This window comes from Sander vitreus, chromosome 12 (genome assembly GCF_031162955.1).
Source record: "Sander vitreus isolate 19-12246 chromosome 12, sanVit1, whole genome shotgun sequence".
Classification (NCBI taxonomy): domain Eukaryota; kingdom Metazoa; phylum Chordata; class Actinopteri; order Perciformes; family Percidae; genus Sander; species Sander vitreus.
In genome coordinates this window covers 22,036,812-22,059,263 of record NC_135866.1, presented here as the reverse complement: position 1 = coordinate 22,059,263, position 22,452 = coordinate 22,036,812, and the positions used below count along the sequence as shown (strand labels likewise).

At 41.2% G+C, this 22,452-nt stretch overlaps 1 protein-coding gene across 1 annotated transcript in view; it reads left to right on the top strand.

Moving 5' to 3' along the window:
- Positions 1–1,608: 1,608 nt before the first annotated feature.
- The window catches only part of gpr158b (G protein-coupled receptor 158b), a 57,584-nt gene continuing 36,740 nt past the window's right edge, over positions 1,609–22,452 (top strand). Inside the window, exons 1-2 of the mRNA XM_078265079.1 lie at positions 1,609–2,871; positions 8,841–8,946. Of these exons, the coding sequence (XP_078121205.1) occupies positions 2,018–2,871; positions 8,841–8,946 (960 nt within the window). The 5' untranslated portion in view covers positions 1,609–2,017. The remainder of the gene's footprint in view (positions 2,872–8,840; positions 8,947–22,452) is intronic.

The following is a 22,452-nucleotide window of genomic DNA, read 5'->3' as shown; positions in this document are numbered from 1 at the left end:
GCGGAGCATGAACACAAACACTCACTCACACAACAACAACAGCAATGCTTTCATGTTTTCTTTTGGACTCATGAAGTATCTAAACACAGACAGGCAGAACAGATTGGGATGTCCAACCTTGCTTATCTGTGTAAATGAGTAAGAGAGGTAGGCTCTGGCTTCCCTTGTTCACATGCACCTACATTTATATTTGTTTGTCTCATGTCTGTTTAACTGTGTCTATGTATATAACATATACACTGTAAGGCCAAAAGTAAGTGGACACCTCTGTCCCCAAGGCCCTATAGTTCCATTAAAGAGAGGCTTAATGCTACAACATGATGTTTTAGCTTTGGGAAGGCCTGAACTACAGCACTTGTGATCCCTGCAGTTTGTGAGGTTTGAGGTAAAAGTTTCATACAAATAATGTTATTTTGTCGTATACAGTTTTATGAACTGTGCATTATAAATCTTCACTCTGAGCACTTATACATTATTCCCCTGTGATATGCTACAAATATGTATTGATATTGTCTAAAAGTCTTGTCATGTAGTCTACACGAGCCAAACAACAACAACCACAACAACAACAACAACACGTTTCTGATCATGGATGCCTTTTAAGAACACCTCCACTTCCTGCCACTGTCATTTCCGCACCAACTAAGCTGAAATTGACTATACTTTGGTTTCTGACGGTCTGAATATTGCTGGATTTACAGTATCACTGCTGTGTTTACACAAGCTTCTCCATCAGATCACAAGTAATGAAGGACAATGCAATACAATGTATCCTCTGCACTGCTGACTGAATGAGTGTCTCAGTAGTATTCTCATTAGCAGATGCAGCTACGTAGGCTTCAGTGTAGGTCTGCAATATGCCAACTATGGAAGGTGTGAGAGACACAAAGAGGGTGTTTTCTACTTAATCGACTTCCATTAGTATTTTGAACATCTTGAAGTTTCAAAACACAAATGTGGCTTACTCCGAATTTGATTCATAGACCCTCGATTACTCCCCCAAAGTACCCTTAACTGGGGATACATAGCAGAATTCTAGTATTAACGATCATGACGACACAAGAGATACTATATTAAAACCAAAGCTTTATTTTGGTGGAAAACGTGGTGTCGAAGTAAATGATTGTATAGTTTTAGGACTTAGTTGGTAACTTTGGTCTTATTTCTGGAAATGTGAGGAAAAACTGTGAGACCCATAAAATGTTTTTCAGTCATACATTGGTGTAATGTCTAGCTGTCCACATACTTTTGGCCATAAACTGTTGACAGAAAAAGTATATTGTATATTCAGTAGTACAACATATATATGTTTGTCTCTGGTGGTCTCACCCTCATTCACACTATTCTATTCTACTCGTGACGAGGCATCTCCTCCATCCTCGTCACTGACAAGCCTTCACCACCTCCACCACCCTCGCTTTTCTTCCTACGGGCGCTACTTTCAGCACCGGACAGCTCCAGTCTTTCCCACGCTCCGCCCACCTCCGGCAGACTGGCAGTTAGAAACAACCACACACACCGGTGGGCGACACTTTAGATGGCCTATTAGGGTTTTATAGGGAGGGACGGAACTTCAAGAACAATTTGCTCCGTTCCTTGTCATCATACTCCTCTGTCTCACATGGATTTCTCCGAGAAGGAGTAAAGAAAAGAGAGATCGTGAGCGCTCGGTTAGAACGTCGCTTCATGTGGATTGCGGACTGATGAGGGGTCAGTGTTGTTTCTTCATTAGTTAGAAGGCTGGAGGCTGATGAGATAGAAAACGGAGAAGAAGAAGACGAAGAGAGGGAAAGTCTGTGTTTTCGCGGACAGAAGATGCACAGGATGAGAAGTGGAAAGGCTCTGTCGTTTTCAGCTTGATCATGGGTATGAAATTCAGGAAATTCTCTGGTGTGTGTTTCTCAAAGTGTTTCTAATCCCACGAAGAAGCAGAAGAAAGAGAGTGGGCTTCGGTTATGCTCGCCACACTTTGCCAAGTGCCCCCGGATTCTTCTTTGTGCCTGTAAAACAGAAAGATATGGCTCTCCTGGTCGTCCCGCTGCTTCTGCAAACAGGACTGGTTTTGGGATCAAACTACGGTTATGTGGAGTGGTCGGATAATGAGCGAGACGAGAAAAACCCACCGGTCTTCAGCACCCAAAACATCAACAGGGAGCCGCCCCACCACCCGACCTACTACTCGGTACCGGCCACGGAGCGCGCCGTGGTGGCGCACAAAATTGAGGAGGACCTGCCGAGGGTGGTGACCGCGTTCCTGCACACCGGGGATTCCTCAGCGCTGAGGCATGTCAACTGTTCGCGGAGGTACGAGCTGAGGAGCCTGCGAGGCGGCCTGCACGTCGCCTCCCACTACTCCCTGCACAGCATCCTGGACACTGTAGCGCACGCCACAAACTTCCTGAACATGATCCTGCAGGCCAACAGGTCCCGGGAGCAGAGCCCGCGGATGGACATCCACTGGTACCACGCGCTGGTCCAGAGTATCCTCGAGGGGGACCCCAAAATCCACAGGGCGGTGGTGACCTTCCACGCGGACGCACTGACACCGGGCCCACAGGTTTTCCTCCAGGCGACCAGAACCGAGAAGGAGGTGGTGCTGCAGGACTTGTCCGGCTCTGCGCACCGTCTGAGGAGCAAGAGCCCGGAGTCCGACTGGTTTACTGAGTTTAGGGACGGGAGGAGACCACACATGCACAGAAGAGTCCAGGAGGCGTCGGGCACCAAGAGTGGAAGTTACCTTCTGGACAAAAACCAGATCAAGTGGTCGGCGCCGTACCTGGAGTGTGAACACGGGGCGTTTGTGCCATATTGGCTGCTCACCTTGTCTGCTGGCTTTTATGGACTGAAGAGGAACTCTGCACCAGAGTTCAGGTGAGAGGATGTGTTAGGGATGTTAGGAATAACATAATTTTCAAGAAGAGCTGCATCGTGTGTGTGTGTGTGTGTGTGTGTGTGTGTGTGTGTGTGTGTGTGTGTGTGTGTGTGTGAAAGAGACAAACTGTTATCATTAACAGTAAACCAAAACTAAGTATCCCACATTTGATTGACAGTAATGCTCTGAGAGACTGAATGTAAATATGGATTCAGATGATTTGCAGCCTTGATGCAAGAAACAGATGGTGTAAAAGAGGCTTCACAGACACAGGTAGACCTTTTTCACTTAATATGCTTGCCTGTCAAAGCACAGCTGTGCATCGCTACTGCTACAGCTTACCATCTAACGAACACTGCAAGCTTTACACAGTGTGTTTGTCGGTGAAGGGATCTATACATGTAAGCTGGCATTTGTGTGCTTATGTTAGGTGCATAAAATCACCCAAGGATCTCATATTTCAAGGCAAGGTTAAAGGCACCATTTTTTATAATCGATTAATCATGTGGTTCACTTTCCTGAGTACAAATGCAACACTTGCTGGTACAAGTTTCTTAAATGTGAGCTGTTTTGACAAAATTAGCTACTTGCGTCTCCAGCAAAATGCTAAGTAAAATCTACCTTAACTGCGACTGATGATGAATAAATGTAGGTGACATTTTATGTGGAAGACCCATAAATGTTGCTTTGTGGCACAGCAGTGTGTCGTGCTAGTGATTTGGGCCTCAGGTTGGCAGGCATCCACCCTGCTGACGTGTCCCTGAGCAAAGTGCTGCATCACTACCTGCTCCAGGGACAGTCACTCTTGGGTTATGGAGCTCGTGATCTGGCCAGGAGCTGCTATGGACGATTTTGCGAGTTGTACTGCGGTTATGGCGGTAACTGTGGAGTTACCATAGAATCAATATGATCAGAATCATCATGTAAGCTATGTACTGTATGAGTGAGACACTTTCATTTTGAGTTGAGAGTCTTCAATTTGCTTTAACAGCTCACATATTTCTGGCTTTGAAGCCCCATTTGTCTCCAAAAATGACTTATTACCTGTCTGAAACTATTAACATGCAGTGATAAGGATGTTTAACTGGTGAGAGAAATGGAAGATCTGCTTGTGTCAGTTGCCATAAGTGTCTGTTAATTTAAGTTTCAATGAATTCATAATTAGTCCATAACTATTACAACTTAGCCAAGTGTGAGTGTTAAAATGATTGTGACATTTTACAACTGATTTTCGACAGAAGAAGAAAAGTCGGTTACTCGTGCATCAAATCCCACTTGTGAAGTTACATAGGAATATAGAAAAGAAAATCCTGAACACTGCTTTTGCAATATTAGACTATATTGTTGTTGGCTGATGTAGAAATGAGATGTGGAAATGGTGTGCATTCTAAAAAAAACATGTTTTTCTCATTCTTCAAATCCCTAAGACTAAAAGGTAAAACAATGCCAAGTTTTCTGATTTCCTGTTTTCACAAAGGATGTGTTGTATATTGATATGCAAAGTAATAAGTTTGACCCTAGTAGCTTTTTCCAGGGCTCTCAGTCAAACTGCATGCTCTTCATCAGTGGTAAGAGTTTGCTCAATTGTCATGGAGATGGATCAGTTGACATGTGAACGCAGCTGTTTGATTTCATCCTAAGCACTTTTATCCAGTGTTGGCTTAAGCCGCCAACACATGATAAGCGATTTGCTCTCTGCGCCCTACAAAGCAGTGCGCAGAGAGCATAGCGCAGAGAGCATAGCGCAGCGCAGGTATTCGTCATCAAGGGTGGCAGCATCTCATTGGTTGCGCTTTCAAAAGGTCAGCGGCAACTGAGTTGAAATAATTTTCAACTTTGAGCTTGAAATAATTTCAACTTTATGCGGTGCGCGACGCCAGAGGTAGCACAGCTCATAGTTGGGTGTCGCCGCTCTCCACATAGGAAATCAATGGAACGGCCAGCGCAAAGCGTTTTTTTCGCCTATCATGTGTATGCGGCTTTAAAGTTAGGATTGAAAATGAATTCTTGACCTTGGATATAGTAGTTTGACACTGTTTAAACTCAAGGGTCCGCTTACTAACTTTTTTTCCCAGAGCGTCCCAAATGCTACGAATGATATCACAACAGCTACTGAGCTCGTTTTTCACGTTGTCAACAACAGATATATTATAAGCAGTTGGAGCCAAGTTAGAAGGGAACATAATAAAGTGGTTGTTTAAGACCAGAGTGTGTCTTTTACAAAGATAGACTCCTTAATTGAGTATAATGATCGGCTGCAACTACAAAACTCAATCCATACTGTTTTTCTCCTCACTCTACTTCTTGTCATGTGAGTGTGGTCTGCAACTTCTCTGCGACTTCTTTCACTCACCTCAGTCCTGTGATGACATTTCTAAAAATAGAAAGCTTGTTGGCTCTGAAGAGAAAAGCATGAGCTAGTGTAGATGATGGAGTTAGTTACACCATGTCTTGCTACTTTCTACCTAAAAGCAACCTCTTTCTCATCTTTTTTTCCTGTTTCACTTTCCTTCCAAGGCCAAATTTAAAGCTCTGTGACCAGTGCAGATAGCTCTGGTGGTAGCTTTCCCACTCCAGAACAGAGGCCATTAGTTTTTGTAAACCGAATCAAAATGTACATGATGCAGATTTGAATCAGAATCATGAGGTAGTTACTTTTAAAAGTTCTACCGAATGTAAACAAAGCAGTCTCCCTAGTTTACATTCAGTAAAACTGTTAAAGGTGATGTGACTATTTCCAGCTGTTAGGCGACAGATGACTTGCAGCTGGCTTAAAGGTGCAGTAGGTAAGACTTATAAAACTAACTTTCTGTCATATTTGCTGAAACTGACCCTATGTTCCAGTTACCTGACTCCGCCAGATGGATTGCTTCGCATTTGCTCGGCATATCCATCTGGGAACTTTCCGTTGGAGAACTTTTGGGAAGGGGCGAAAATACTGGTTAGCTGATTGGATAAACAATCTGTCTATCACCACCTATGTTAGTGATAGACGGGCCAAATCAACCAATCAGATCAACGATATATAAAACTCTTGCCGAAACCAGTCGGGAGAAGAGCAAAAACATCTTTTCCTCCGAGAAAAGCCTCCAGTGCCGTTTTTTGCTCTTCTTTCAATGAAGGAATACTTTCTAATTCGGATAAAACTTGCGCGATAGCTATGCTCATCTCATCTGTGGAAGCTGCCATGTTGTTTAGACTGTCGCTTCTTGTTGCGTCACACCTAAACCCACCTAAAAACCAACGCTGATTGGTCGGTCGTTTGATGAACGGCTCCAAATTTTCTCTGTCTCAAGAGATCAGGATGGTCTCACGAGGCTAATGTTCCAGTAGAACTACATGAAGCAGGTAATTTAAAAAAATAAATCCGGCTCCTCTGGCACCACCTACAGCCTGTAGTGCAGTTTGCAAAAATCCACCACTCCCTGTTCAGATGCACCAATCATGGCCAGGGGGGGTGACTAACTGCGTGTCAATCACTGCTCATGCACACGCATTCATTCTCCCTTGTGGGGGGAGGGGCTTAGGAGACTGTTTTGGGCTTTAGCAGAAAGGGGGGGAGGGACTGAGCAGGTGTTGATGTTCAAATTTTTTGGCTAAGTCGTATCTTCGTAATCCTACCTACGGCACCTTTAAAGGTGCAACAAGTACAATTTCGGCATCTGTAAATCAGACACTGCAATGGACACAACAAACAAATCCACCTAACCACAGTAGAGAGTGAGAGAGATGTCGAGAGAGGGAATGTGAATGTTCCGCTTGTACGAGGAAATGGGTCGAAGACTAAGCATGCTTTATGTGTGTGTGTGTGTGTGTGTGTGTGTGTGTGTGTGTGTGTGTGTGTGTGTGTGTGTGTGTGTATGACAGTGAGAGATAGCTATATACAGTAGGCTATATGGCAACAGATGAATGAAGCTCCACTGGTTTAAGTCCCAGGTAGTTTTCCTCTAATGCTATATTGCAGTCACATCCCTGAACAGTATTTAAACTCATTCACTTCACAGTGTGCATCTGTAATAGCTCACTGCTGCATAGGCCATATGTATTGAACTGCACCAACATCCTGCAGAGATGTTTGGGCCTACAAGCAGACAGAAAACACGAGAATCGTTCTCACCTTTGATGGGAAAACATCACATGTCTGCAGTGTTGCTGAACAAGGCAGAGTGCACACTGCATGTGTAATAACTGTCGTTAAAGGTTTATATTGAAACACAAACCAAGTAAAGATACTTCCAAAACTATCTGCACTGGCCACGTATACAAAGCCTTTAAGGATATGTCTGGTGATATACCTCTTATTATTAACAAATCCCATCAAAAAACACAAACCAACAATGAATGAGCCTTCCAACAAGTATTGCCTGTGTTTCCAAAGCTTGATAAATCTTATTCTGTTGTGCGATGGAGCTCCATTGTTTCCAAAAACTATTAAAAACACATTAATGAGCCACACTGTTGCACTGTGTAACATGTCCCTTCATTTTAATGAATAATGAGGGAACACTCGCCTAGTGGGGACTAGAAAATAGTCCCCAATAAATGCACTGTTTACGTTATGTTTGCTATAAGCCACATTGCCCTGCTGTTTTAGTAAATTGCATTCTGTTCCCCATGTATTAGGTCGATGATTAGGTACCCCTAGCCAAAACTTGAATGCAGTCTAATATAACAGCCTTGCAATAAATCCTACCTTAATGAAGGTTATAATGTTGCATTTTAGTTGAAACTGTTTAATAGACTTGTTGATTCTACTTCATTATTCATGCTGTTGAATTGTATTGTGTTATGTGACAGGTGCTTTTATGATTTTGTCCAACCCATCTACAGTATATCAATGAGTAAAATATCTGGCTTTTTAGCTGCTAAATGGTAGTGTATAGGGGGTCTTTTAGAGCCCTTTCAATAAAAACAGCTCGGCCTTTCGAAGAGATTTCAGAGAGATTTTAGCCAGCTGGCACAAATATCGGAATAGCTCCAGAGTCATCTCTTTGGGCAACGGTAACACAGTAACACATGCCCATCTCCCGACACATCCATAACCTAACACCATTAACAGAATCCAAATGCTGTCTAGTGAGGACTTGATGAATCATCTTCTAAATTAGTATTGATATCCAGCATTTATAGTATTAAAGGAGGAAAACCAGGTTTATGAATGAGGGGAGTAAGCTTTTTTTTTTTATTAAAAAAGACGGAAGCTCGAGACACCTTGATATTAGCATGTCCTTTGTTGACCAAAATGATACAATCTTTATACATCTCTCAGTGCATACGTAGTGTCTGGCAAGAAGTAGGATAACCTTATTGTGCAAGTATTTCAACCTTGCTTCTGTTTGTTTTAGTTTTTTTTAACTTTTATCTCCCACTCTTTGTTTCACTTCTATCACTCTTAATGTCTTTCCCACTTTTGATCTATTTCATTCATTCCTCTCTATTACCACCCTCCCTTTCCCCGCTTCATCCACCATTGACCTTACTTCCCCCGAGCATTGCTCTTTCTGTTATTTTAAATTTCTTTTTTTTTATTCTAGCCTTCTCTGCCTACATTTCTTCCTCCTCCCTTCTCTCCCTCGCACCAATTTGCTTAACTTTGTACAATGTTCTCACCTTTCTCCCATGTCTCATTTCTACATGTCTCTCATGTTCTATCCTTTTTTATTATTTCTCACCTTCCTTCCCCTTCTATTTCACTTTTCTTATATTCTCTCCTCAATTTTCTTCTTCTACTCTTCTTTCTTCCAATTCAATTTTTTGACGCACCCCCACCCCAATTTAATTTAGCCTCCTTATCATTTCCACCCTTTTATCTCTTCCCTCTCTCTAAACCTTCACTGTCATTCCGCTCTGTCTTTGTACCATCTTCTCTCGTGATTTCCCTCTCACTATTTCCTCTAACTCTACTCATCATCATTTCCTATTCTCCTCATTTACTTCCTCTTTCCCCCCTTTGTTTTCTCTCTGGCAGGGGTGTGGTTCGTGTGGATGTGAACCTGCAGGATGTGGACATTGACCAGTGCTCCAACAGTGGCTGGTTCGCTGGGACTCACCGCTGTAATGTCACCAGCATGGAAGTGAGTCTGCTTTACATTATAGTTGTCTTTCAATCAGCAATAACAGAAAATGCTTTCTACTACACAGCCGTGCTTTCAGCTAATGCGTTCCAGTTGAACTGGGAAGTAAAAATTTCCCACTCGGAAAGTTGGGAGAACCCCACCAACCCCGACATCACAATCCAACATGGCTGCTCTAAGCACCAACAGTAGTGAAAGCTGTATGATTATAAATATACTGTTTTTAGCACTTCTTATTTGTGTAATTAAGTTAAACTTAATATTACAATTCATCCTGAGGATAACATGAATGTCTGAATCAAATTTCATGGCAACATGTTACTATTGTCAACATAATGGTGTCACTAGAGGAAAAGTCAGGTGTTCTTTATCAAGTTATTAGGATTCATCATCCAATAGTTGTTGAGACATTTCAATAAAAACTAAATAATAAAAAAATGTCAACCTTATGGTTATGCAAGAGGAAAAGTCAGGGGCTCATCAGTATCTGGATTCTTTATCCTCTGGGGACAGTGCATGCCCGTACAGAAATTCATGGCAAGCCATTCAACAGTTGAAGAGATATTTCAATCTGGAGCAAGTGGTGAACACAGTCACAGAGATTGTTTCCATCATTGCATGGTAAATTGGCTGAAAAGCCAAAACCCCAGACAGCAGTCCAATGTCTGCAGACATCAGTTAGCATGCGAGCGTGCTTGTCTGTCATGATGAGGGTTGGTGATGGTGATATGTGTGTGTATGTGTCTTCTCCATGATATACTGCTTTTACCTGTGTGACCGCTGTAATGGAACTGGCAGCAGTCATACATCATGTTTGTATCTATAAGAACTTCTGTGTGCTATTTGCATATGAGCCTTTGTCAGTGTGTGGGTGGGCTCAGCTGTGCGTTCGCTGCCTAGCTCATGTCAATGCCAGTGCGTTAGTTTTATGTGATGTATTGCAGAAAGCCTCTCTCCCTACAGCAGGGGAGAGTGGCTGCTTAGGCTTGCGTGGCATGTCCTTGGCCATATGATGTATAATAAATGCAGTGTAATGGATTGCAGCAAGATGTGATCAATAATTGACCATGCTCTTTGTCTGTGTGCCTCCCCCCCCTCCCCCCCCACACACACTACAGAGGAAACGTGTTCATCTCCATGTTCGTCTTTATCTGTTGTGCTGTTTCCTCTGCATTGTTCCATTTTTATAAGCAACTCTCTCATGGCTGCTGTCAGGTATAACCTGGATGGTGCTGATTAAAGTACTGTAGTTCTTCTCTTCAGATACGTGTGTGGACAGATGGTGTGTGTGGTGTCTTTTTATTATCATCACAGTGGTGGCAGAGAAAGCCTTTTAGTTACCAAGGCCATTCCAGCCTGCCTATAGAAAACCACATTCACGGAAATGCTTTGAATTACCCAAGGTGTCTCCTGCATGTGTGTTCTTATGTTCTGTAAATAAAATTAAACCTTAACATGAAGCACTATGAGAGGAGATTTTCAGAGGATCATTACAGAGCTTACCACTCATTACTCTCCTCCTCTGATGATTCTTCTTCACACACCATATTTGGCCAAGCTGCTGTCAATGATTAAGTGCTATCTTGAATCAGCAGTGTTATTTGTCTCTGTTTCAAATGTAGGAAAAGAATTGCCTTTTGTCCCAAAGTCCTGATTAAAAAACGGTTCATTTCTAAATTTCGCTAAAAACATTTTTTTTGGGAAATGGGCTGTGGAAAGTCAGTGTAAGGCTCATTTTGTTCCCCATTGAGAACAAACACACCCTGAGGCTCTGTCTCAGAGAAAGATAATAACGAGACAGACTCTAGTAATGTGACGGAGCACAGTATTACCACTGTCTCGCTTCTTATTACTATGTAATGGCTCAGTTTGTACAACTGCAGTTTTTCAACTTCTGTTTATTCTACGTGATGGAGAACAGCCTATTTTTTGTCTACTTTGTTTTTTGCTTTGTTGTAAAGGCAGTTTAGTGAAACTTGAGGAGGTTTGACATTGTCTAGCAATTCATCATTTTAAACTGTATGTCTCACTTCCTTTTTTTATTCTAAGTTGCTTAGAGACATAAGCTTATGATAATATGAGCTTATGAGGATCTTTTTTGTCACTTAAACATGCAAGAATTTGTATCTTGTTTCACTTGTTAAAACGCCCCCCCCCCACTGCTTTTTTGTGTGAAATAGATGTATTTTAGCGTGCAGCGGAAGATGTGTAGGCCTTCAGCCGTCCTGATGTCAATGGGGAGGTCATCCCACCCTTTAGGAGCCAGCAGCCAGTTCTATTTTAAGTTTAGGTGTAAAGTCCTCACTAAATGATACGTTGAAACTAGTTCATTTGATATTAAAGTTGTGTCGATGTTTGGTTGCACTTCCCGTGGCCAATCAGTGAAAAACACTATTCTTAATGCAGTGTTTTATTAATAATATTATATTATTATTAATTAGTGTTATGCACTGACCGGAAATGCAAATTCCGAGCAGTGTGCGACCCCAAGGGTAGCGCTTCCTCTGTCTCCACCGCATGTAAAAACTGATTCTTTTCCAATTCTTTTTCCAAATTATTTTTTATTATAATTTTTTTGAATGCGTTCTGCAGAGAAGGGAGACTGGTGTTGGTCACGGTTTGGAATGAAAGGGAGAAAACAGGACAGAGTAACACGGTGCATATCGCTCATATACATTTTTATTTATTTATTTTTTGACGACGTAGTTAAGGCGGCAGGCATGTGTTGCTTAGGCGGCTGCCTTAGCTGCAAAGTGCTGCGGCAAACCCTGTGATAATTCTCTTTGGGTCCCCTTTCACAGTACACATTGTCATTAATGTTAATATACACAATGTTTACTTTAAGTTCTTAAGTGAAGTTAGGTTACCCAAAAAAGATTTATCTTGGCATTAAAATCATGTGTTGATGATGGATGATGAGGAATGCTCGCAAAACACAAGTGTGACCATTTAACTATGAGTTGTGGTTTAAATGAGCTGTATATGGATGAGCATCCATTCTTTTCAGCTACATGAGCTTCTTCTTCTGCTTCTTCTTCTTGGCCTTTTTTTTCCTGGTCTGCCCAGATACAGCGAGGTGGTGGAGGAAGGTAGGATGTGTCACCATGAACCAAATACAAGACTTCATGCATTATGAATAGTCAGTCGTATGGGTAGCATCTTACATAAGGATCCACTGCTTATGTAATTAGACCAGGACTTGAGAATGATTAGTGTGGGTGATTTGTAACCAGATGCATCTGAGTATGTAATATCTTTTTTTTTTCTTTGTGCATGCTTTGTGTGCAGTGTGTTTGCATATGCATGTCTGTCTGTGTGTGTGTGTGTGTGTGTGTGTGTGTGTGTGTGTGTGTGTGTGTGTGTGTGTGTGTGAGAGTGTGTGTTTTCTCTCCTCCCTGTGAAACGTGCTGCTGGAGATGAAGGGCTTCAAAGGCAGAGCTCTGCTAATTAGTGTAAACTGCTGTGACAGCCAAGGAGGGTTACCCCCTCTGTCTTTCCTCTTGCTTCCTCTCCTCAATCAGCTACACTTCCTCTTCCTGTTCTTTTCCACACTCCCTGTTTCCATGGCTAGTCACACCCTCCCAAATCTCTCTCTATCTTTGGCTATCTCCTCATCATCTCTCTTTAACTCTCTGGTTTTCCATTTTGCCTTTTCCATCACCCTTACTCCTGTCTCTGTGTCTCCGTTTTCTTGAAGCCAATTAACTCCTCTGAGGAGGGTAGAAAGACACGCCAGAAATTATCCCTCCATCTGTCTACATATCCTGCTCTGCTTTTGCCAGCCTTACACATTAAATCTGCTGCTTGAAAAGCAAAAACATTGGTTGACCTTGGCTGTTGTCATTGCAGCGCACACTTTAAAAACTCCTAATTTGTGGATTTACCTTTATGCAGACACGGAAAGCACAATCTGACAAAGAAAAATCAGCAACACCATTATTTTTAGCTGCAGCTCAGCTACTGTTGATAGAGATGTGTGAGTCCTTCTATTCTGTTAATCTAATTACTGTGGCCCCTCACTGCCCCGCTGCAAGAAACCATGCACTGCAGTCTCGGACTGTATGACTGTATGGGGTTAAAAAAAGGGACATAAATGAAATATTTGTGCCTGCCTTACTATGTGTCTTTTCACAATCCTTATCGTCTCTGGCACATTGTGGAGAAAGAAGGATTTAAGCTTCAGAAGTATACAGTCAGTATAAATACTTCATGTAAGGAAAGGGAGATCCAACTGAACAAGACACTGCAAAAGCCTGTGTAGAATGTTAGCAGTAATGGATGCTTAGGATAAAGTAAAATGATGGATTTGTTTTTTTTTCTAAGATATGTCATTCTGTATTTGTCAGGATAAGCAAGACCTGTTTTTTTTTACTTGCCTTATCTCTAGCAGGAAAAAAAGGTGACTTGAGGAGCAGAGGAGATAGAAAATAACCTGTTCTGCTCTGTCTTTTCCTGTTTCACTCTCCTCTTTCTATTTTGTCCTGCCAGAGGCTCTCCATCTCTCCTCTGGGAGTTTGAAGCTCTACAGCTAAAGATGAGTTGAAGGGTTTCGAGACTTACTGCATCTGTACACCTAATGGCAATGCATTTGTGTATTTAAGAATGTTTTTCATCATCAAAGAGACCATTTATGTTTATATTCAAAGCTGCATTTAAAAACAAAAGGTCAAACAAATGTAAAGAAAACTCTCAAATTAATGAAGCAAGCTTTACTATATAGCTTTAAAAAAGTAGATATTCAAAAAGGCTTTTCTCCTCTGGGGGCTGCAAGGACCACACATAACAGAGCACAAATTGTGAATGAACATAAAGTACCGTATTCTTTAAAGCCTATTTCCATCTGGAGTGATCCTATACACTGCCATGACTTGGACACTAAGGGGTTGCTTTCCAAATGGCCCCACTCATGCAAAACATGCATGCCACTCATAGACTGTATATACAACTATGCCACTGCAAGGAATTTGGTATGAAAGCATCCAACAAAAAAATGTATGTTTCAATTCAAGTTCATTGGCTATTTCTTTTTGTACTGTACACTTACAAGACTCACACTGAACACACAGATCCAGATAAAAGCTGAGCAGCACTATTTATGGGAAATGTATTGCTGGACCTTTTTGTTATATGAAAACCACATAAATAATACAAGAACTTAGCTTAATAAAATAGTCAGTTGTTCTCAATACTTGCACATTGACCGTAAACACTTTTTATTAAAAAGGGAATATTGCAATATCTTTCCATTCTTTAATAAAACAGTCAGTGGAAAGATACTTCAGGCAAATATCTCAGCTTTTTTATTCTCAGTAAATAAAATAAAATAAATTTACTTTGACTTAAGTTCACTAAACTTTGACAATGACAGCAATCTTTTCAGTTATAAAATGATTTAAAGTATTTATTAATTGTATTATTACTCTGAAAAGACAACAAAGTTATTGATCTGAATTTAAATGTGACATTGCTATGCTGCCACATGAATAACAATCAGACTGGAAAACAACCTGTTGTAGGGATTGATCTGGATATATAACATTATTTGGATCATTTTTGACATCTGAAAGTCAAATTAAGAAAAATCTTAGAGGGAATTCAATCAATTTACCACATCAAAATCAGTTTACTAGTCATGGGCAGAACTACACAGTGTAACAATAAACACAGTTGTGAAATGTCCTGTGTGTCTCCGAAAGGGCTTTTCAGTGTCCAATGACATTCCCAGGGTTATCTCTACTTAGACTTGGAACTTCATATTTTCCACTGAAAGCCCGGGTTACAAACTGGGGGCATGACATTTGAAAAAGATGGCAGGGAGGGTCCGCAGCTCCACACCTATAGCCTTTAGAACCGTACAACAGGATGGGCTTGACGTTGCTGTGAAACAGCATAGATGGGCTGTTGTTTTTAGGCTGTATTGCTTGGACGTCCAGCTGTTTCAGAGTTGGGAAAACACACTCCTCGCTGAAAAGGCATCCTATATAAGTGACATTCTCTCTCTCTCTCTCTTACATAAATGTAATTAGCTCTTACCAGTGTATCGCAGTGTGTATTTTGTCCATAGCAAATCCCTGCCAATCGGTCCCAAAACGTCCCAGTTAGACAGTAAATGCTGTATACATATTCTTTATAAATCTTTACAATCATTTCCCGAAAGAACCAAGCAAGCCTGCCATGTTGCACTAGCTGGAGTGTCCCTTTAATGCCTGATCTCTGGAAAATGCATAACTCTAACAATATACCAATATACAACTCAATATAGCTTATATAATATCTATGATGGTTTAGCAAGTGCATATGATTTGCAGTATTTTCTGGCAAATCTGGCATACCTTTGATCTTTAATTACGCTGATGACGCATGCATTGTAGCAAGAAGTGAGGAAAGAGAGCAGAGAGACAAGGATGCATATAGGATGGAGAGCAAGACGAGACAGGGAGGGAGGGAAGAGGAGTGACAGTGACAGCAGAGCGGGACAGTCGTCAGGGAGGATTCATCCTCCGCAGAGAAACACCATTCACTCTCTAATCTGTTGCCTGCAGCTCAGCGGCTGCCACGGCCAAATGTAAGAGCCCGTCGAGTCGGCGGCAGCAGTTGGATCTTAATTGAGTGCGGTCTCTCAGTCGAGTCCATGTAGGCAGCTGGGGACCACCCACCCAGAAGTCTGTGTGGGGAAAATTAAGGGTTCATCTCATGTCTTCAAATGCCAAGTGGTACTTTCCAAAGGCTGCACAGCCAATCAGTGGAATATTTTGTCCTCTTTAACTAACTTAAATATAAATCACAGCCCTGTAATCCCTCAGCTAATGTCCTTTAAGGATGCAGGGAGACCAACAGCAGCACTCAGCCCGGCCCTCCTGGTGACTCTATCTCTAGTCACAGCACTGTTACCACGACAAGCCACCAATCAATAAGCAGCTATATATCGCAGGCAGTTTTTGCCTCTTAACTTGATGGAGAAATTCCAGACAGGCTTAAGTCCAAGGTCTCCTCTCCTCAGACATCCACTGTTTCAGTGGTTGGTAGTCTTGTGAAACAGCAGCAGGCACATTCCACACCCAGGGGACAGAGTGATTGTAATGCTTTTAGGGTTTAATGCTTTCAGAGTATTTATAGATCTCTGAGGGACGCAGAGTGCTCTCTATTTCTATCTCCCTGTATTTCTCGCTTGCCAACTCCCATCTTAGTGTTGTGTTCACAGCTTTTTTATCAAATTATACAGTGAGCAATTTGAACAGGTATCACAGGCTGCAGTCCAAAACATTAGGGGCCTCAATGTGAAATTGAAAATTAAGTCCCAAACGTTTTTAAGGGGAAAGTCACCCTAAAAGACTATATTTAAAACAACATCTAATTTGTAGTATGCATTAATCCTGTAGAAAGTGGAGATATTTCCTGCTAAACCATATTGGAATATTTAATCTCTCTCTCTTTTGCACACAATGGGCTTAAGTTGCAGAACAATTGAAACATGTACAGTATAATTTAGGCATTAGTCTGTCCTTTAAAATCAAAGAGCAGCAGCTTCTTTCCCGACTCTTTTTCTATTATACCATGAAAAGTTCCCACTAGAAAAGTGAGAATTGACAGCAGCCTCATAAAACCATAATGCAATGCAGCCACTAGACAGCGGAAATACAATTTTCACCTGGCTTGTTTCCACACCTTTGAACTTTTCACCTTCCCAATGTGTTCAGCGATTCAAAACGTTGGTAGGCATCCTTAACAATGGGGGTGTCATCTTCGTATCCAGTATACAAGCTAGCTCTGTATCTAGGTGAAAGAATATGGCAATAAAAATGGTGACAACCGTGGATGAGATTGCCGTAGTTGTACAGGTTGTTTCTAAGTCAACTTTAAAAAAAACCTCTTAAATCAGCATATTTCTTGGATTACCATGAAAACGTTAACTGCTCTTAACAACTTCTACTGCACTGTTACACGCTACCGATGGGTAAGCACAAAAACAACACAGCCTCCTCTTACAAATGGAAATTGGCTAACAAACGCAATGTCAGGCTAAATGAATGTAAGAAAACAAAATGGCAATTTAGTCCGGTTTTCAGTGAGCATTTTTTCTTTCTTTACGGGTGTGCTTGTGCCCAGTTTTAGGAAAATTGGGTGCCTGTGTTTTTTTAAATGCTTAAATATCATAAGACCACTGCTGTAAGGCATCACAAACTGTTTACATTTACAACCACGTTATTAAAGTATGCCAGGGTAAATTGACATTTCAATGATCAAGTGCTATTGATAAACTACAGTGTCTGTGAAAATGCAAGGATCCGGCTTTTAATAAAACATCCTCTCCTCAGGCTGCCTTTCTTAAAATAAGTCTTTTACACTTTCTGTGATTGACAATGCAACCTTGAACCCTGTCAGCCAAGAGTTAGAAAAAAGAGGAATTAGAAGCCCTCACTGCATCCAAAGCAAGGTGCAATTATAAAATACTTTCTCTCAGTTTCAGCCTGCGGTCTGATGAAGGTGATCCATCAAACTGAGACATGTCAAACGACCGTTTCATAGCCCTTTCATGGTGGCTGAGAAAAAGGGAAGCTGGCCTTGGCGTCGCTAAACACCTTGCCTTAAGATCGGTGTTCGATGTGTGTGTGTGTGTGTGTGTGTGTGTGTGTGTGTGTGTGTGTGTGTGTGTGTCTTGCTGCATGAGTGTGTATAATTTTGCTGGAGAAAGCAGCACTGGTGATAGACGACATATGGAGCGGTGTGCTAGTGAAGCAGTTCAGGGGTATTGGGTGTCATTAATCTAGTTTTAATGGTCCTTGTCAATCTCCTGTGTGACATGCATGTTTCCTGTATTGTACTCATGGGATCTGTACTTGAACTAGTTCTGAGAGATGTATAGTATGGGCTCAAGTAATATAGGTAGGTTGGAAACAACAATGTTACTTCTCTCGTACAAGGTTGAAATTAGTGACACGTGCACTTATTTATTTTACACTCTTGCTGTGCTTTAAAATGCACTTGGGAACCACAAACTGCTTCTGTGTTGAAAGTGCAGACAGGTTTAATAAATGCAGCGATTTAGATGCACAGAGCCCAATAACGGTCTAAAATAAGCATCATATTTCATCCTTGCCCACCTCAGTGTCCCTGGGTATGTCTTATCTAGTATCCACTGCCTTTAGAGTAAGCAGAAAATAGTGGTGTTGTACAGTTGGTGTCTGCATTAGCACTAACTAACTGTACATAACTTAATCACAACTACTGAAGACAAGACATGTGATCTGCATGCATCAGTGTCTTGCAAGTTTCCAAGAAAATTCTGGGTGAGATATGACACCCTCATCTACAGTATATCCTCAGATGTATGAAGGCACCATCTGACTACACACATACACCTAGCCAAAAATCACCCCCATGTAATCCCCTGGGAATTATACTGAGGAAGTGGTGTGTGTGTGTGTGTGTGTGTGTGTGTGTGTGTGTGTGTGTGTGTGTGTGTGTGTGTGTGTGTGTGTGTGTGGTTGGTCGTGGTTGGTCGTGGTTGGGCAGTTCCTCAATTTGCCATACAGGATATGTGCATCTATTTATCTATCTATCTATCCATCTATCTATCTAGCAGATGTTGAAAGTTTCAAAGTTGGACTCCAACTGTGTTTAGGCCCTCGGGGAGGCTAAGTCCTCCGCTCGCCACCTGTTCCTCCACTCAGAGAGGTAGAAACATCCTGGCCAAGACCCAGATTGATTCTCGTTTGGAGGAATAAAGAAATGATCAGGCTGTGTAGCTCAAATCAGTGCCCCCTTCTTGTATTTTGTATACTTTACTGTAATTTCACATGTATGCTTATCTCCTGAGAGAGAATACAAACAAATACACACACATGCCCTGGGCCCCATTTCAGGAAGGAGATTTAACAAACTCTGAGTCTAACCCTGATGTCTGAGTTGATTTACCCTGAGATGGGAAACTCTGAGTTTTTGGTTTCAGAACAGCTGATATGAGTTGGTTCAATCAACTCAGAGTAGGTTCAATAAAAAGGCAGCATGAATGGAGCCATGATACTACGATTCACCATGGTAACAACCACAAACAAACGGGTCGGCGGAAATACTCATGCGCACATACAACGAGTTAAAAAAACCAACCCAAAAAAGAGAGAGAGATTAAATATTCCAATATGGTGTAGCCTATCATATTTAATCATAAGTATAGCCTAATATTACTGGAGAAATGGTATTGAACCTATAATGTATTTCATTTATGTGCAATACTGCGGGCGAAAAAGTACTACGCCTACTAATCCCACTGAGGCTGCAGCACCATCATTAACAGAAATATAATTCATTATCTTTTATTTCAAAGGGTTCACCATTCATCTGCAATCCTGTGGAACTCCTTTTGAATGGCTCTTACTGGTTTGTGTCCAGGGAACACTACAAAAACATTTAAAACACGTTTCAGAGCGAGTCACACTCTTCTGACGGCGCTACAGTGGCTTTACTAAAATGCTCTGCATCACCAATGTAAAGAAAACTGCCGTTTAAAAAAAAAAATGTATGTGACACAAATAATCTGCTGGAATATAGAGCATGCCCAAGATGGGTGATGTTAGTGATATGAGGACGGATAAGGTTATGTAGCCCATAGGCTGCATAACAGACTGGGAAAACGATACCGCTCAAATAGGAAGTTATCTGAAAATGAAAATGTTGGGGCTTCAATATCATCTCCTGACAACATCCTGTGAAGTAAAGCAGCTTCTTCGTCAACGGGATCATCGACACAAGGAAATGCCATGTTTTTAGAAAAAAATAACATTTTATAGTCTGCTTAACATGGTTAATAAACCAAAACATTTTTTTGTATTCATGCCGATAACAAATTGTGCTAAAATGCGCCTGATACAGACTGAATGAATGAATGAGGAAATGAAAGAGTGCTGTGTCAGAGGGAGGAGACTGAGAGAAACTCAAGGTTTCTTGAAGAAAACCTGCTCCCGACCAGGTTAGGTTCACAGGCTCAGTTACCATAGTAACTGACTCTGAGGTGAAGTTACCTCTCTTTCTGAAACAGAAAACCCAGAGTTTCCCTCATCTCAGCGTTAACAAACTCAGAGTTTTCACTAAACCTGCTTTCTGAAATGGGGCCCAGATGTGCTTCAGCAGTAGTCTCCAGTTCATGTTTTGTATAAAAATTGTGATTTGACAAATGAGAGAGCTTGTATGGAAATGACATATTTAGCTGTAGCAGCATCACATAAATACTGTAATTGTTGTTGTGGGCATTTGAACTTAGAAAATCTAAAAGCACGAAAGGTGACTCATCTGCCCACAGGACAGTAGCATGTATCAACCTGGCTATGAGAAGCAAAACACTTACAGTTGTATGTGTGCCCAGCTTTCTTCGGACTATGCACTCACTAATCTTTTTGTTGCAGTTGGAATTTTGCTCTTTAATATCTATTCTTCATGACTACTGTGGAGAGAGAAGTCATCATACACAATGTGAGAATCTACTTTATTTGCATAAACATAGTGAATCTTTTTTGTCTCTCTGAGGGAGAATGAGATGCTCTTATCTATTGCAGACCTATTTTTAGCCACAGTAGTGGTGTGAGTAAACATGTCTGTTGGTCCGCCACTTTGGTCCAGACTGTACTATTTCAACAACTACTGGGCGACTTGCCATTCATGGTCCTCAGAGGATGTATTCTACTGACTTTGGTGATACCTTGATTTTTCCTCTAGCACCACCATGAGATGCTGTACTTTGTGTTTAGTGCTAAAAGAGGCGAACATGGTAAATATGACCTGCTTAACATCAGCATGTTACTGTAACATTGTCATTGTGATGTTGTAATGTTAGCATTTAGTTCAAAGCACCACTGTGCATTAGGTGTGGCTATAGACTCTTGTGTTTCATTATGGCTCATAAGATTGGTTTATTTGACATTCAAACTTTTTAGTGCATGTTAAAGTGACTATAAAATAATGCTGAATCACAGTAAATAGTAATAAAAAGAAAGTCCAAGCTTCGTGTTGGGTGCTTTTACAGTCATGGAAATTTGACAAATATTTCCAAATCCTCTCACATATCTACTCTTACTATGTAGTTGATTATAGTGCGAAGAATCAGTTTCTTATAAGTAGACATACTGTGCAGTAGCTTAACAATGGCTGTATGTGAATGTAAGGACATTGATTATCGGCTGAAGGTGGTGAAAATAAAGAGGCAGAAAAGTTCAAGTAGGATTTTTAACTATTCGGTAATGCAAAACAGATGAAACACACAAAAATGACACTCATATTTTTCACAAAATAACTTTAAGGATCTCCATAGGACACAGTTCATACTTCACATAGCCTACTGTAAAACAAGAGGTGAAGTCTCCAAGATGCAAACATGCATCATAATTCCCAGGCCTGCTTGTATTCATTGGTGCACCAATGGAGCAATGATTTACCATATCTGTTTATTCTGTCAACCACTTGCACTTCAGTTCAAACATTTATACCCTCAGCTCATCCCTCATGCTGCTGCTTCCCAGTTCAGAGATTTGGGGCTGTTTGACAGCTTTGAAAAACAACTGATCTGTGCAGAAGTTCAGCGGTAAGCTGAACTCTTCCACTGGAGAAAAATAAAGACATAAAAATAAATGTTATCTAAAATTGCATGGAGTTAAAGAACAGTACCACTAAAATTCCACGAAGGAGCAAATAAGTGCGTTTTCCAAAACTATTCTCAAACTATTCCTTAAACATCGGCTCCGCTTTGGATATCAGAAAAATCCAAAAAGACTATCAGCGACTGTGACTGATTCATGAAGTATAAACATAGTCCTGCTACTCTCCACAGCAGCCGTCCCATAGAAGATATACTGTTTTTACTTTAAGCATGCAATGCAATGCACTATTTATTTACATTCATGTAATATTTATTGCAGCTTTATTTTAGTACAGGGATATGTGCATTCACATGAGTGTACATAAGCCACACTGGTGCCTGTGTGTGAGTGTCGCCGAGTGTGTTTTCGCTCCAGATGGTGCGTAAGCCCATGTAGCTCCCACAGTTATCAATGCAAGCTGGAATTATGCAGACACGCTTAAATTCTGCAAACAACCCTTAGTTCTTAATTTAGATATTAATTAGTTGCCCTGTTACTTGGCAAAGCCCTGTGATTTCCCCTGACACCTCACATGTTTATATAACTGGGGCGTCTTCAGGCTGCAGAAGAGCATGTAGATGATGTAGGAGACTTGATAACATAATCAAAACAAGTTCATTAACTGAGACCACTGCAGTGGGCCTGACGAGGAGCGCAATCACAAACACATAGGCACTGCACTTTATTAAGTTTGTAATGTCTGTTTTAACTACTCAGACTCTGCATAACATTCACATTATTTGGTTCCAGTGAAGGATGAAGACTGTAAAACAATGTATCCTTTGTTTAGTCTTTTACATTATAAATGTTACATCATTCTCCATTCCTAAACTGTTCTAATCTCACTGTTGGGTCCCGTGAATCATTCAGGTCTGGACAA